The sequence below is a fragment of the Antedon mediterranea genome, chromosome 4, assembly GCF_964355755.1.
Source record: "Antedon mediterranea chromosome 4, ecAntMedi1.1, whole genome shotgun sequence".
In the NCBI taxonomy this organism is placed as follows: Eukaryota; Metazoa; Echinodermata; class Crinoidea; order Comatulida; family Antedonidae; genus Antedon; species Antedon mediterranea.
In genome coordinates, this window is record NC_092673.1 from 30,802,683 (window position 1) to 30,818,791 (window position 16,109).

Sequence of the window (16,109 nt, forward strand, 5' to 3'; positions counted from 1 at the left end):
AACGTGATTACATTTATGAACATCGATCTCATAGTTTGAATAACTTTGCATTATTTAGTATATCACTTGTTCAAATGTTGACCTTTGACCTATGTCAACTTGTGTAATGATAAATGTGCTCTTTTGATTGTGTATGATGTCTTAACAGAATGATAAAACATAACATTTTGTCTTAAATGTTAGTTTTTATTTGGGTTTATATGCAAATTGTGTGATTGGTCAATATTGACATTTGACCTTTAATTGAAAAGTATTTGTTTTATAAGGCGACTGAATAGATACCTATATACAAATGTATTAAAAGACCAAATTGAACTTCAATAAATTGGTTATAATACATATGTATATAATACATTGTTATAATTGGTCAATTTTGAACTTTGACCCCTTATCTCTTCCTATTCGCTTCCTATCCTGATCAAAGTCTGATTTGATTAAATACAGTATTATAATTATATTAGGCCTAATCAAAATTATAAGGAAATAACATAACTTTACTAATCAAATAATATGATTACTTGTAAAACCATCAATATCATAGTTTGGACAACTTTGCATTTATTTATTAACTTATACGTGTATTAAAATGTTGACCTTTGACCTTATGTCAACTGATAAAATTGACCTTATGTCAACTGATTAAATGATGTATTCGCTCTTTTACATTGCGTATGATTGATTAACAGGATGAGAAAACATCCAATTTTTGTTAATATAAGTTTTTATTTGGTTTTATAGGTACGTTCTATGATTGGTCAATATTGACATTTGACCCTTAATTACAAAGGATTTTTTTTAATAAGGTGATTGAATAGACACTGATAATCATAAAAATGTAATAAAAGACCAAATTGTGCTTCAATAAATCAGTTATAATACATATACATAATACATTGTTGTAATTGGTCAATTTTGAACTTTGACCCCTTATATCTCGAAAACGCTTTCTATCCTGATCGATTACCTTCCATATTCGTAATCTACGGAAAATTCTGGTCTAGAAAAGTTGGATGGCAATTTGTCCCCTTTCGGGTGGTGATTCCCCCCTCCTGCCACCGGACTATATATGCACTCTTTTTGTACAGGAAATGAGCTTTGACTCTTGAAAATTAAAGCGAGCCAATAACTTTGGTTTCTTTCGATTCAAGCACATTTTTCTGTCTGTCAATTACATATGGTTCAATCTATAAATACACTATTTCCTTCTATGTAATCAGCTATGTTAATAGTTTCCGTGATAACTCTCAAGTGGTTTACCTTTGTGACCCTTTTTCTAATACGGCCATATACATAAATAGAATAGCCTATTGAACTTTTACAATCTATTGTTGCATAGGCCTGCATCACTGACGTACGTTTTATTGTGAAGAGGATACGTCGCCATTTAGGGTGTTATATAAGCCTAGTGCAATCATTATTGATAGGTAATGTATTACCATGGAGCTATAAATTAGTTCCAAGCATTTCAAATGTATGCCACTGTATTTGATTAATGCCTAAATTGATAAACTATGATTGTATTTACATAAATTTCTCTAGTGACTTACCCAACAATCCATAGATCTATTGTTATGAAATTTAAGTATAGGCTGTTATTGTTTAATCTCAATCTATTTCATGATCCTTTGATAAATTTTATAAACTATAGCCTAAACACAAAAGACGAAAATTAGGCTTTAGTCAACGATTGCTTTGCTCTGTTTTGGTCATACTTCCACACGCTCCCAAAATATATAAAATAAACTATTAGGCCTACTCGAAATTAACCCAGGACTGAATTAACCTGATACAATAATAATCATTATGTGAAACCAATGTTCTGTAATTTTATTCTTTAGCATATCGTAGAAAACATAATACGACGAGATGGACGAGATGGCAGATTCTAAATTTCCAAATTCCGAAACTTACCGACCCACACCCATTCCCTACAATTTGTGACGCTTTGTAAAAATAATGCATATATATTATTTAAAAACATTAAACCAGGTCATCCTTGTCTATGGTAAATTATGATAAAAGACAAGAAACAATTATGCACTACCAAGTAGCTCGGGGTGAATGTCCTCTCGTTGGCCGTCTTTAGACCTAGCCTATTAGCTAGGCAAATTTTGTAGGCCTATCTGGTAAACATCGGTAACGTGAACATCGTACGCGAGCTAATAGGCCTGCTTCACGTTGTACAGTTGCTGCATTAGTTATCTTTCTATTTTTGACAGTTTTCGTTGATACAAATTTGGGGGAACCAAGTATTTTCACTGAAAAGTTAGGAGTCTGCTATTTGTTTTGTCCTCACGATCGATCGAAAAGTTGGTGAATTACAGAAGAAAACAAAAATATCAATCCGCGCGCAATGCATGTTGGATTTATAGCGGGCCACTAAAATGATTAGAATCGCTTTATTTTTCACATTTTTAACCATTTAAAGACAAAAAAAATTATCTAAATAGGACCATATAGTATTTATTTTTACATTAATATAGTTTGTGACCTTAAATTAGATCTAAAAAACGCAGGGAATGGGTCTTTAAAAGCTGATCTCAGCAGATTCTATGAAGGTGAACGATATATTTGGTTTACGATTATGTTTATTCGATCTCTTAAGTGTGGGTGATGTTACAAATCCAGATTCTAATTGAAACGGTTTATTCAATGCGCTTGAAAACAAAGGTTTAATCACACCTATTAATGTTAACATTCTTTTAGAGATAACGAAGCTAACAGAAATGAGGGGGGCTGAGTATATTGTGGCAGGATATATATAGGCCTAAATGACAACAAAGTTGGTGAAAAAAAGTTGTCCTCTTTCACGAAGCGACTTTTCAAAGCCATGAGACAAGTTTTTTTTTTCTCTTTTGTGGCGTGAACCACCACCTTTATTCTTTCATATCATAATTAAATACATTACAAATAAATCAGTAATATCTTTATATTTTTCTGCTCAAAAAAAAAATATCAGTAATTTTTGTAAATTTTAGTTTTTCACATATTGTTTCCAATATTATCCTCCTGTTTTCATGGTTTCTTATATTTATTCACATTGTACACAGACACCCACAAATACATTAAATATATACATATACATACCGTATTGTTTCATACCCTGTTAATTCATACCATTTATATACATCTTATAGACATTATATACAAAGATATAAAACAACGTTTAAAAAAAAAATAAATACATTAATCAAGATATATATAATTTTCATAAAAATTTATTAGGTACCGGTAACTCTTTTAACATTATATGAGCGTTAGTTTGTTCAGATCCTTAACAATAGACTTAAATACAATCCAAGAGTTTTTACACACTGGTTTGTTTAATTCAGTTAAAATCTTAATGTTATATATTGAGAAGACAGCAATTGAATATAAGTCATTTTTGTATTCACAATCAGACCCTAAAAGAAGTTCTCTAAAAGAGCTTCTGCCATTGTCAATATTTTTAAAAATGTTATCTATATTTTTCCATAAAGTTTCGTATGCATTCAAAAAACATGTGTTTTTCGTCTTCAATTACCCCACATAAGTCACATACATTATTCATTTTCACATTCCACTTATGAAGCCTTTGATTAGTCGGAACAATTTTGTTCAACAGCTTGTAATTTAGTTGTGCATATTTTTTTTTTTTTTTTCATTTTTCACTTTTTTTTATCCAAACGTCACTCCAATTTATTTTTGAGTGTTAAAGGCCATATTCCATTTGCCCATTACATGCGGATAAATAAATTTTTCTTTAATAAAGCACGAATATATAAGTTTTGTTTCCAGCATATAGGCGTCATTAGTTATGATGCTCTCATCTTTTATATTTGTAGGCACGTTCTTGTAATTTTTAATTATATTAATCCAATCTTTTGGAATAGCATCAACTAAGGAAGCATATTCCATGAGCCAGTTTATTTTATTAGGTAGTGTTTCAAGGATTTCATTAGATGTTTTCAAACGGTTAAAATTAATTATATCAATATTTTTTAAAATTCTGAATCAAACCAATTTTTATAAAACAAAGACCTTTTTTTGTACACAATATATTTGTTTCTCCACAAACTTTGATTAACAACTTCTTCATAAGTATTGATTTCATGGCAGCAGTTTTCGTTAAATTCAGTACAACATTGTATCACTTTTAAATAAAAAGGAGGAATGTTTTTCAAAGTAATGCAATTTACCAGGTTAATATTTGACATACTAAAGATCAATCTTTAATTTCCAAACTTATTTATATAATATGTTGGTAATAGCTTCCATCTCACATGCTTTCTACATATTAATTTTCTCGCCCATGCAACCTTGAGCGCTTTGACCTGTAATGCAAAATCCGGCATTTATTATTAATACCTCCATCTTTTAGCTTGCCAATTAATGTCTTTCTTTGAATTTTTTCCCCTTTTCCATTCCATAGGAAATCGTATGTCAGTTTATTCACCCGTAAAACAACATAATTTGGTACATCAATAATAGAGGCGTTATAAATTAGTTTAGATAAACCAAGACTCTTTAAAATTGTAACTTTTCCAAAATATGTAAGGCTTCTACCTTTCCACGTGTTGAGTAGTCTTTCTAAACTTAACAATTTATTAGCCCAGTTTAGTTCTTGACATTCATCCTTTTTTGTAACCTACATATATTCCTAAAATTTTAATGGGTTTTTTAACCCAATTTCAGTTACATGGTTTTTCGATTTTATTTATATTTCTACCAATCCACATGGCATTTGTTTTTCTTTTGTTAAGGCTCATACCTGATACTTTTACAAAAGTTGGTAACAATATTTAAACCTATCTCAATACTATCCTCATTCCCAGTAAAGATAACTGTGTCGTCCGCTAATTGGGCCATGAGACAAGTTCACTCAGATGAATTGAGAGATCTTATCGCTTACTACAAACTAACTCATTTTAACTTCCAAAATGTTTGGGACGTGGTTCTGAAACTGGAGATTGATGCAGTTGTAAGAAAATGAACCCGACAACATAAAATATTCGCAAGTGGTCTTGCGCCAATAGTAAAATAAATTCTACCTAATAATGGTATGTATTATATTCTTCTATCTTTTAATAAATTATTTTGAAATATTTTACTCGAAATACAAATGTATGATTATTACAGTAACAATCATTTTCGTCCTTCTCTTCAACAGTATACCTTAGATCTCTCTGACGATGATTAATCAGTTAATTGTGGAATTTGCAAGATGGTATGATACACATTGGACACTTTAACAAGCTACAAGTTCTTTTTATAGAAACTGTTGGCGACGTTTATGCAATGGAAACAATTAAATATTTTGAATTGAACTGGCTAGCTGAGTTAATTCGACTTGGGCTATTGAGTCTAACGAATCTTACTGTCTTGTTTATATGAAACAATCAACATAACTAAAATTGGGTTTCAGTCGGAAATCGAAGAAAGAAAGACATCAGGGAACGTGAGGTAGTATCATTTTCACAACACACAATAAATATTTTTAACCTGGAAAAATCACTTAGTGACTCCGATGTAACAACTCTGAATGGACAATACAACTTTCCTAAACCTAAGAAGTACATCGACAGCTGGAGTTTGATTTTGGATTTTGCGGAGACAAAATTGAATCGGTTTGGAAAATAATAACGATAACGATCGACGATAACTAGATAAACACACATTTTTCATACATAAACATACATTATGCTGTTTTTGATAACAATAATATTTTTTTTATTCCAATCAAATGACGTCATGATCAATAAAAACAATAAAAACTTTGTACTTTTACGATTTTTTTGCGTAATTTGATTGGACGTGGGAAATATTATTTTCATGAAAGAAATCATAGATGGTAATCCTATGCGATAAAATCTTTTTTTGATTTCTTTTGTTTTATGTATGAGAAATGTGTGTTTATCGATCGTTAGTGTAAATGGGCCTTTGTACTTTGAGTTTAACCTTAGTTTAATCATTATAGTATGTAACCGTGTGAACTATTACTAATGATCATTGACGGTAATGAGAATAAGCTACATTGAAAGCCTTTGACGATTCTTTTAGTTAAGCAAAAATGAACCGCCTCTCTTAATTTATTCATTAATTCATTCAAATCCTTGGCAATGCTTTCTCTTCGATGTAACCTTCTTGAGTTTAACTTATTTTTCATTGTGTTCTAACTTTTGTTTTAAATTTAATTAAAACAAATTATTATAGACATAGTGAATTTATTAAACGTTTGTCCCAGCTTTTTATATTTCTTCATTTTATATGAGGGTAGCTTGCTCATTTAAGTTGCGGCGATCGATAAAGTTTGCTTAAGCTGCCCCAGCCCAGCTTTTTTCATCTATTTATTATAATTGTATTGTATGTTATTGTATTTTTATTATGTTGATCAAATGAATAAACGAAACAAAACAAGGTCATAATTCATAAATATATCAATAGGCCTAACCAGTAGTATGCAGTACTTTAGATATAAAAATGATATGTTTGATAACTTGAATAAATCTATTCTAAACCATTGTTATATTCTTGTTCAATTGTATGTATATTTTAACTGAGGAATAGCAAACTCGCGATCATACCTTAATATTACAACCTTTATCACCGAATTCCCCACATTTCCGATATTTACAAACAAGAAACTCCCATCAAAGTTTTCAGTCTGATTGATTCAAACAACCACTATCACATATCTTAGCCAACTTTGCAAACGGTTTTGAATCTCTAAATTAAATTCGATAAAACTATCTATTATATATGTATATGTAATACCGAGCCTTTCTCTGAACCACTACCTTCCCTTAATATACAGTCATGGAAGAACTACATGGTACAATTCAAATAGTGTCTGACAGATCATATGTATAATGGAAGGCATGTATATAAAATATGTATTAAAACATACAAAATAGGCCTGTAATTGTGTATAAACTTATTTCAACTTAATGATGCGTGTATTTTGAATGGCTTTGCAACATGCTGTAGTTCTGAAATCATATTTGTGTAATTTAAATCCGCAAGGTAATCAACAATTAGGCCTACTATACTGAAAATTGTCTATGACATTACACTGGGAATTTTAGTGTAGGCCTACAACAACAACTTCAATTTTACTTACAGTATAATAGATGTCGGAGGCTTTATTGTTAAGATTCAGTTCCGTCAGTAATTCAACCATAACTTATTCAGTTTGTCAACCTTGTCAACACAATGTATTTTAGGCCTACCTTCATTGTATTACAATGGTTGTTTATGGATCGAACAACCCTAAAGCGATAATCTATATATAAATTATGGTTAATTCTGACATAGGCGAGCACAATGCAAAAACTTCGGTACTAATCTCCGCCTTGGATACCTACCTTATGTATCTCAGATGTACCGAGAAACGTAGATTTGATAACATTAATTTTCAGTACTACGCTATTGTCCCATATTTCTATCTTAGGAAAATATAATAAATGGTTTTATAACAACATTTTTGATTTCATCAGTATATTTTAAATTCAATTTCAATTGTACGCGGGTCGAAGTAATTTCCGGGTTCACGATAAGTTCACATGTTCACCTTGCAACTTCCTGGTTTCAACTAAGTTGGCCGTTAGTGGCTATATAGCCATTTTAGTTTTTTGTTTATTTTCGGATCGGACCGCGCGTGTGTTAAAACATAACAATTATACTGCAAATTAATAAAGATCAAATTAAATATACGCCATAAAGCATCGGAATATATTGTAGGGAATAGTATTATAAAATTACATAGGGAGATCTGATGATAGGACATTTTTTTTAAAATCGAGTGAAATCCCGATAGCCGAGTTTTATTGAGTAAGCTGGCAGGAATAACTGTAGGCTATCTGTGTCCCGTTAGGACCGGGATGTCTGCCCATCTTGCAAGCCGTCTACAACGTTTTCTTGCCGAGGATGTTAGTTTCAAAAGATGTTTAAATTAAATAATGTATTCATTATTAGGATGACATTTATTTTAATAAACGCCTCCCCAATAAAACATCACTTTGAATAATAATCGCTCCCCCCCCCCTCCCACCCCAATTAATATTATTATTAATTATTATTAATACAATAATTATAATTATTCAACGAACTGTTGCAACAGAGAGAATACGCCATTTTGTTTGTTGAACTAGTGCATTCGTAATATTATTTACAAACAAAACGCAAACTATTGATGTAAAACCGACGTAGATTTAGCAGACAAAATAAAAAGGGTGGCTGGTCTGCTTGAAAAGGAAAAGTAACATACTATACTTGCTAATGGTACGTAAGATTATATTTATCTTGAAAGATTATTTCAAATGCAAATACACTCATAGGCATTTTTTATTTATTTTTATTTCCTCTTAAACCACAATTTCCAAAAAATAGCAATATTATTTATTACCAAAGACTAATTAACATTGGTGTATCTTTAGATTATAACGACATAATTTACGTAGTTTAGTATATTATGTATTTGCTGATTATTTATAGGCAATGGGAAGAACGAAAATGAAGCTGCTACATCGAGTCAACAATGCGAACAAAGTGACAGTAAGTAGCTGCCTACTTTTATATTTAAAAGTATTAATTGTATGACTTTAAAAAGTAGGGTGAATGTTTAAAACAGTTTGTCAACAGAGGCCAAAAAAAAAGAGTAAAGTAATACTACTTTTACAACAAAAAAAAGCATAGAAGACCCAAGTATGAAGAGAAGCATGTGATAATGATTACTGTTATGATGTTGTTGATGTTTATATTACGCTAAAGAAATTAGAATAGAACTACAAACTTATAATGTTGAGAGTGTTAGTTTGCCGTAATTATTTCAAAGCCATTAGTTTTTGAGTAGAAAACTGTTTAAAGAATTATATGTAGGCCTATACTGTGTATTTCATAATGACAATATTACAACAATCACAGTGTCAACAATAACAAAGAGAACATGCTAAATGTATTGTATTAATGGTAACAAACCTTTCTTTTGTACAGATTTCTCTAATGACACAGTTGCAGCAACTAAACTATTTGGCTTTCAATCGGCCATTAAAGAGAAGCTTCCTGCTTTCAATAACATCAAGAACCGAAAGGTAGAATTATTTTCACCCCACAGATTAAATATTTTTAATCTCGGAAAAATCTTAGTGATTCAGAAATCGAAACTCTTGATTGACGGTACAACTTTCCTGTCCTTTCCTGTATACAGACAGCTGGAGTTTGATTTTGGATTTTGAACATCGAAAATTGCTGAGTAAAGACAAAATCGAGAATTGACTTTGTGGTGTTATTCCACTATTAAAATAATCTATATAGTCAAACTATGTATAAAAAGTGGAATTCATTGTCCAATGAAGATAAATGATGACGTGTATAAACATATAGTTTGAATTAATAATCTATCCTTTGGTAATGTCCAGTTAAACCATATGTTAATCTATGGTTATTTTTTGTCGTTTTGACGTTCCATCTTCTGCAAATAATAAAAAATACAATATAAAATATTAGTGCACAGTTCTTTAGAATTAGATATCAACTCAACTTGTTTTCTGAAAGTTTGAGTTGATTAATAATTACTTTGTAGCTTTTTATTGGTTTTTACAGATTATTCCATTTTTTATTTTGTGTTTATCAACCAAATCATAGCAAAATATGTAATTAAACTAATGATTGTCAGCGGATAAACTTGTACGACTAGTTTTAGTAGTTTTTACAAGCTATGGATTGTTTGCCTTTGTCTATTATTAACGCACCACTTGTGTCCTAATAACATCTGACGAATCAAACCATATTCAATATCTATTCATTCATATGCTAATTAGATGAACAAGATTGTCGCCATTTTTAGGGTGTGCCAAACATACCTGTTTGATTGCGTTGAAAGGACCATACATACAACTAAAAGGTAACGCATTTCTTATTTAATCACGGAAAATGGCAGCTAGAATGTTCAAAAAACTAAAATCTGATCTTGGTAGATGTTATGAAGGTCAAAATTACCTTCGACTAAGATGTATTTTATTTGATCACTTGGAAATCGGTGAAATTACGAATCCAGATTCCATTGGAAACGACTTATTTAATGCCCTCGAAGACAAAGGGTACATCAAACCAACTAATGTTGACTTTCTACTAGAGATTTCGAAACTGTCAGGAGTAAAGGGAACTGAAAATCTTGTAAGGCGGTATATGAAGGACAACAACGTTCAGAATACGACGGATGATCCACAGTTGTCACAATATCGACAGAGACTGTTTAAGGTTCTATTAGGAGTTAACCCAAGTGCATTTAAAGCTCTTGTTGCTAACTACGGCCTGAGACAACACAACTTTGGAAGTGTCTGGGATGTAGTTCTTAAACTTGAAATCGACATGGACTTAGAAGATGATCGAGAGAAAATAGAAACGTTCGCTGATTGTCTTGGGAAAAGAGCAAGGAAAACACTAGGCCTCTCTGTTGATGGTATGTATTTCAATACAATCTTCAATCTTCATCTCTAACTAATTGATACATAATGTAATTTCGTCCTGTTTTGTTACTACTACTACAGTACTATTAATACTACTACTACTAATATACATACTAGTAATGCTGAATTTTTAAATAGTTTAAACGGTTGTTATTATAATATATCATAATGATGTATTGTTGTTGTTAAATGTATTACTGATTACTTTGTAGGCAATAGTGAGAATGAAGGCGCAACATCGAGTCAAGAACGCAAACCAAGTGAAGGTAAATTACTTAAATTTAAATACTAAAAGAATGATTAAGCCTAAAGAGAAAATTATGGCAAATCAGGGAAAGAACTATTATTGTAAAGAAGAAAATGATGAATAAGATTATGATAATGATGATGCTTAATATTAACGTGATTTTCTTTAACCGTATAGATATCTCGAAGGATGATTTTCTACAGTTAATAACAGACTTCGCACAATGGTACGATAAAAAAAATCTTCTGGACAGGCTACAAGTTCTATTCATAGAAATGGTAGGCGAGGTTGAAGCATTGAAAAAGGTTAAAGGTACATCCGAACTGTTGGCTCTTTTAACTATGAAAGGATTATTGAGTCAAACAGATCTTACTGTCCTGTATGACACAATAAAAATAACTGAACAATTTGGCTTTGAGTCATCTATCACTACAAAGCTTCCTGCTTTCAGAGATATCAAGGAACGTGAAGTCTCATTTTCACCACACACATTGAAGATTTTTAATCTGGGAAAAAGTCTTAGTCCTTCGGATATAAACACTCTTGATGGACGATACAACTTCCCTGATCTTGCGAAGTACACAGACAGCTGGAGTTTGATTTTGGATTTTGAACCTAAAGGATTTCTGAAGGAAGAAAAACTCAAAGAAGTTAACAAAGTGTTAAAGAGATAAAACAAAGATGCAGCTAACGTTTTAGTGTATACAAATAATGATAATAGTTTTGAGAAAGAAAGACTTTGACTATCTTAATCATGGTCAAACGCAAATATCCATCTTTCTTATCTTTAAAATAGAGGTAAATCAACACATCAACAACCATTCTTTGAACCCAAATCAATTCATTAGATTTTTTCTATATATAGCACGTTTTAGATACATTAGATCATTTTACTGCAGTTATGTTTGTAGTGGTAAAAAGGGAGTTAAAGTTAAAGTATATGGTACTGTATATTGGTGATAAATTAATGTAGGTTATGGTGTTTAATTGTTGAGTTTTGAATAGTAGAATAAAGTTTCCGATTTGTTTGGTGTATACAAATAATGGACTCTAATGATAATAGTTTTGAGAAAGAAAGACTTTGACTATCTTAATCATGGTCAAACGCAAATATCCACCTTTCTTTTCTTTAAAATAGAGATAAATCAACACATCAACAACCATTCTTTGAACCCAAGTCAATTCATAGATAGTATAATATTTTTCTATATATAGCACGTTTTAGATACATTAGATCATTTTACTGCAGTTATGTTTGTAGTGGTAAAAAAGGAGTTAAAGTTAAAGTATATGGTATATTGGTGATAAATTAATGTAGGTTATGGTGTTTAATTGTTGAGTTTTGAATAGTAGAATAAAGTTTACTTTATTTTGACTGTGAATTTGTGTTTCTACTTTTATTTATTGTTGTTCGAAATGTTTATTCTTGAACGGGACCGCGTACAGGGCCGGGGTAAGATAGTGCAATTTGTTTTCACCCTAACAATTCTTCAACATAAAACATTGTAAGTGACCATTTATGTATATGATATTTTTCTGACATGGCACTAAATGCTTTGTCTGTAGAAATCGATCTTATCAAATGTGTTTGAGTCTGGTTAATCAAACCACCTGAAAAAAATAAAGCATCTTTAAGTTAATAGCATTACATTTCATTGTTTGCAGGAGACAAAAACATACGATAAGATGACAGATTTTAAGACTGATCAATATAGATATGACGATAAAATACTTTTGGTTAAGATTCTATTTATCTGACAGAGGGGGACATTACAACAGATTCAATTAGAATCGATTTATTTAGTGCACCAGTGAAAACGAAGTTTTAATGTTAGCCTTGTAAGAGCTTATCAGAAATGAATGTGTGAAAATCGTGTAAGAGGATATGAAACACTAACAAGATGAATCAAATTTGTCACAATATCAAAGCAGCTATTTAAAGTAATGATGAGGGTTTAGGTGCAAAGATGTTGTTATCTTACTTACGAACTAAGACATTAACTTGAAGAATTGAGACGTATCGAGTGTTTAAACTGGAGATTGATGTAGATTTAGAAAATGAACCGGGACAAATTTGCAGATGATCTTGTGAGAAAAAAAAACAGCCTACTACTTGATAATGGTAACCGTACTACGATGATGATTACATTATGTCCTGGAGATAATATAGAAACTTAACGGATTTGAGTATTTGTTACATTTTAGTGTTTCCATGATGAATGAACAACAAAGTAGATAAGTTATCCACTTCCCCAGTGTTTTTAAAAGCTGATTTTATCTTATGTGGATGTGCTGGGATTTTGGTTATAAAACGACTGCAGCAACTACTAATTGCATATTTTATTTTATTTTATTTTATTCAGTCAGACCAACAGCGATAAATACCGCCACTAACAGGTTTGAAACATAAAACAACAACATCAAAAACGGTTAACAATAAAATACAGATAGAAATATATATAAATATATAAACATGCCATAAACATTTTCAATTTAAAATTTATATTAATATTAATATTAAAACGGGTTATGCAGGTTGTTCAAGAAGTGAACACATAATCATCCTCTTACCAAGGAACTGAGAATAAGTAACCCTTTTGATAGGAGTGTTTTCTATATGGATTGTGTTTTGATTGTCCTTGTGTGTTCTATTTGGAGAAAAGTGTATATATTCAGTTTTGTTTATATTTAGTGAGAGTCTATTAAGTTTAAGCCAGTGAGATATATGTTTTATTTCCTTATTAAAAATTCTGGTTAAGGTGTTGTAGTCAGGATGGGAGGAAAAAATGTTCGTGTCGTCGGCAAACATGACGTATTCAAAAGAGTTGGAAGCATTGATGGTGTCGTTGACATAGATGAGAAAAAGTAGAAGACCAAGAATTGATCCTTGGGGCACACCGCAGGTTATGGGAAGAACTTCTGAGGAGTAGGAGCCGTAAGAGGTGATTTGTTGTCTGTTTTGAAGATATTTAGAAAGTAGAGATAAAGGAGTTCCGCGGATGCCATTAGTGACTTAGTTTAGTTAAAAGAATTGTGTGGTTAATAGTATCAAATGCTTTAGACAAGTCCAAAAATAAGCCAATAGTATGGTGGTTTTTAGATAAGGCGTTAGAGATTTTACTTTGAATGTCAAGGATTGCAAGATCGGTAGAATGTTTTGGTCTGAAGCCATATTGGTTATCATGAACAGATTTATGTGAAGAAAGAAAGTTGTAAAGTCTATTGTATATAAGGCGTTCGAGTATTTTAGAAAAGCAAGGCAAATTTGAGATTGGACGGTAGTTTTCAAAGGAATGACAATCATTTTTTTTTATGAATAGGAATTACTTTGGCGATTTTTAAGGATGATGAAAATACACCATTAGTTAGTGATAGATTAAAGATGTGGGTAAGGGGTCTGGTAACAAAATGTCCAATTTCTTTAATAATCGTGGGTTCAATATCATCAAGGCCTGTTTTTTAGATTAGAAATTATTTCAAGAATCTCTTTACCAGATGTAGGTTGGAAGAAAATTGAATTTTGAGTGGGATTCCTTAGATAATCAGTAAAGTTGCAATAAGTAGCCGAAATTTTAGAAGAAAGTTTAGGTCCAATATCAGTAAAATAGCAATTGAATTTATTGGCAATTTGAGATGAGTCAGTAATTTTTGTACCATTATCTGTAAAATAACTAGGTAACGTCTTTGTGGGGTTTTTACAGAGAATGTTATTAATTATATTCCAGGTTTTTTTAATGTTATTTTTATAGTCGTTAAACTTATTTGTATAGTGTTGCTTACATGATGTTCTTATTAGTCGTGTGAGTTTATTTCTGTATTTAATGCAATTGGTTTTATTAATCATATTTGGTGTTTTTATATATTTTTTATATAATGTATTTCTAGTGTTTATAGATTTGATTATACCTTTTGTTATCAATGGTTTACAAAGTTTACGTTTGTTAATTTTAGTTCTTGTCTTTGGGAGGTGAGTATCGTATAGTGAAGAAAATCTGTCGAGAAAAATATTGTAGGATTCATTTGCAGAGTTATTTTGGTAGACATCGTCCCAGTTCGTGTTCATTAAGTTAATTCCTAGAGATGCTATATTTTATTGGTTTATCTTTCTTGAGTATTGTTTTTTATTACATTTTAAATTTTTTTATTTGATTTGAATGGGAATTGTTTATAATTTGGAATACTGGAAAGTGATCAGTAATGTCGTTAAAAAGAATACCAGGAGTTATTTTTTGGTCAAGTACATTTGTAAAAATATTATCAATAAGTGTAGATGTTTTAGTGGTTATTCTAGTTGGTTTGTCAATTAGAGGATATAAAGATGCTGAGTACATGGTGTTTAAAAATTCATTCGTGTAGTTATGGGTTGAGTGTTTTATAAGGTCCAGGTTAAAGTCACCACAGACAAATAATTGTTTTTTTTCCCTTTGTTATTGTATCAATGCAGTTAGAAATGTTGTTTATGAATGGTTGAAAAGAGCTATTGGGAGGCCTATAGATAATACCAACAATGCTATTTTTGGTAACAGATTCTATTTCAATAGAACTCAATTTTTTTGTACCTAAAGTCCAAGGCATAGAATGTAATACATTCTATTTTAATGCAATCAGAGAATGGAATAACCTTCCTGACTATATTAAACAAATTTCCAACACATCTAAATTTAAAACTGAATTGAAACAATATTACAAAATTAAACATAGATAAATTATTATTGTGCCATTATATCCGATGTTTTGCTTATATGCTTATATATTTATGAACCCCGTCTTATAATGTTTGTTTTGTTAAAATTATAATTACTATCTTTTTAGGGACCACATTGGAATTAAGTTGTTTTACTTTAAACGACTTTATGTGTTTTCCCGTGCATCGTCAGACTTCATTAATCCCGCCATTTTTATTTGCTTTTTTGATGTATTTTAATATTTAAGGTGATTATATATATTATTGATGTATTTTTAATGTTATGTATTGAGATGCCAAATAAATGAAAGAAAGAAATAAATAACGAATCATAATTTTGGTTTGTTGGTAAATTTATGTCACTTCTGATTTTGAAATTTAGTTCATCTGAAATGTAAAGGGCAACTCTCCTGCCTCTTTTACCTGTACGGTTAGATTGTATCATTGTGTATCCTTCGAGTGTTGATGTCATCCAACCAGGTTTCACTAAAACCAATAACAGAGAATTTATGATTTAGAGTAAGAAGATAGTTTGTAATGGAAATAAAGTTTTTTACAAGGCTTCGGAAGTTCATATGAAGTATACTGAGATTGGAATTTTTGTTGATTATTTTGTTGTTAAATGAATCACTCAAATAATATTCATATTTATCATTATGATTAGTTATTTCATAGTAATTAGTAATCATTATTGTCGTTTAGATCAAAAGAATTAAATTGTAATGATTGCAGA

General features: G+C 30.7%; 1 protein-coding gene across 1 annotated transcript; it reads left to right on the forward strand.

Annotated features, from left to right (window-relative positions):
- The first annotated feature begins 9,857 nt into the window (after positions 1–9,857).
- On the forward strand, positions 9,858–12,006 carry LOC140046316 (uncharacterized). The gene is made up of 3 exons (XM_072090911.1): positions 9,858–10,438; positions 10,658–10,711; positions 10,870–12,006. The coding sequence occupies exons 1-3, from the start codon at positions 9,910–9,912 to the stop codon at positions 11,364–11,366; spliced, it is 1,080 nt and encodes a 359-aa protein (XP_071947012.1). The 5' UTR covers positions 9,858–9,909; the 3' UTR covers positions 11,367–12,006.
- Positions 12,007–16,109: the final 4,103 nt, after the last annotated feature.

Excerpts from the sequence above, each read along its gene's own strand:
- LOC140046316 (XM_072090911.1), top strand. The coding sequence starts at position 9,910 with ATGGCAGCTAGAATGTTCAAAAAACTAAAATCTGATCTTGGTAGATGT. Across the intron at positions 10,439-10,657 it reads ACTAGGCCTCTCTGTTGATG|GCAATAGTGAGAATGAAGGC; the intron begins GTATGTATTTCA and ends ATTACTTTGTAG. Across the intron at positions 10,712-10,869 it reads AGAACGCAAACCAAGTGAAG|ATATCTCGAAGGATGATTTT; the intron begins GTAAATTACTTA and ends TTAACCGTATAG.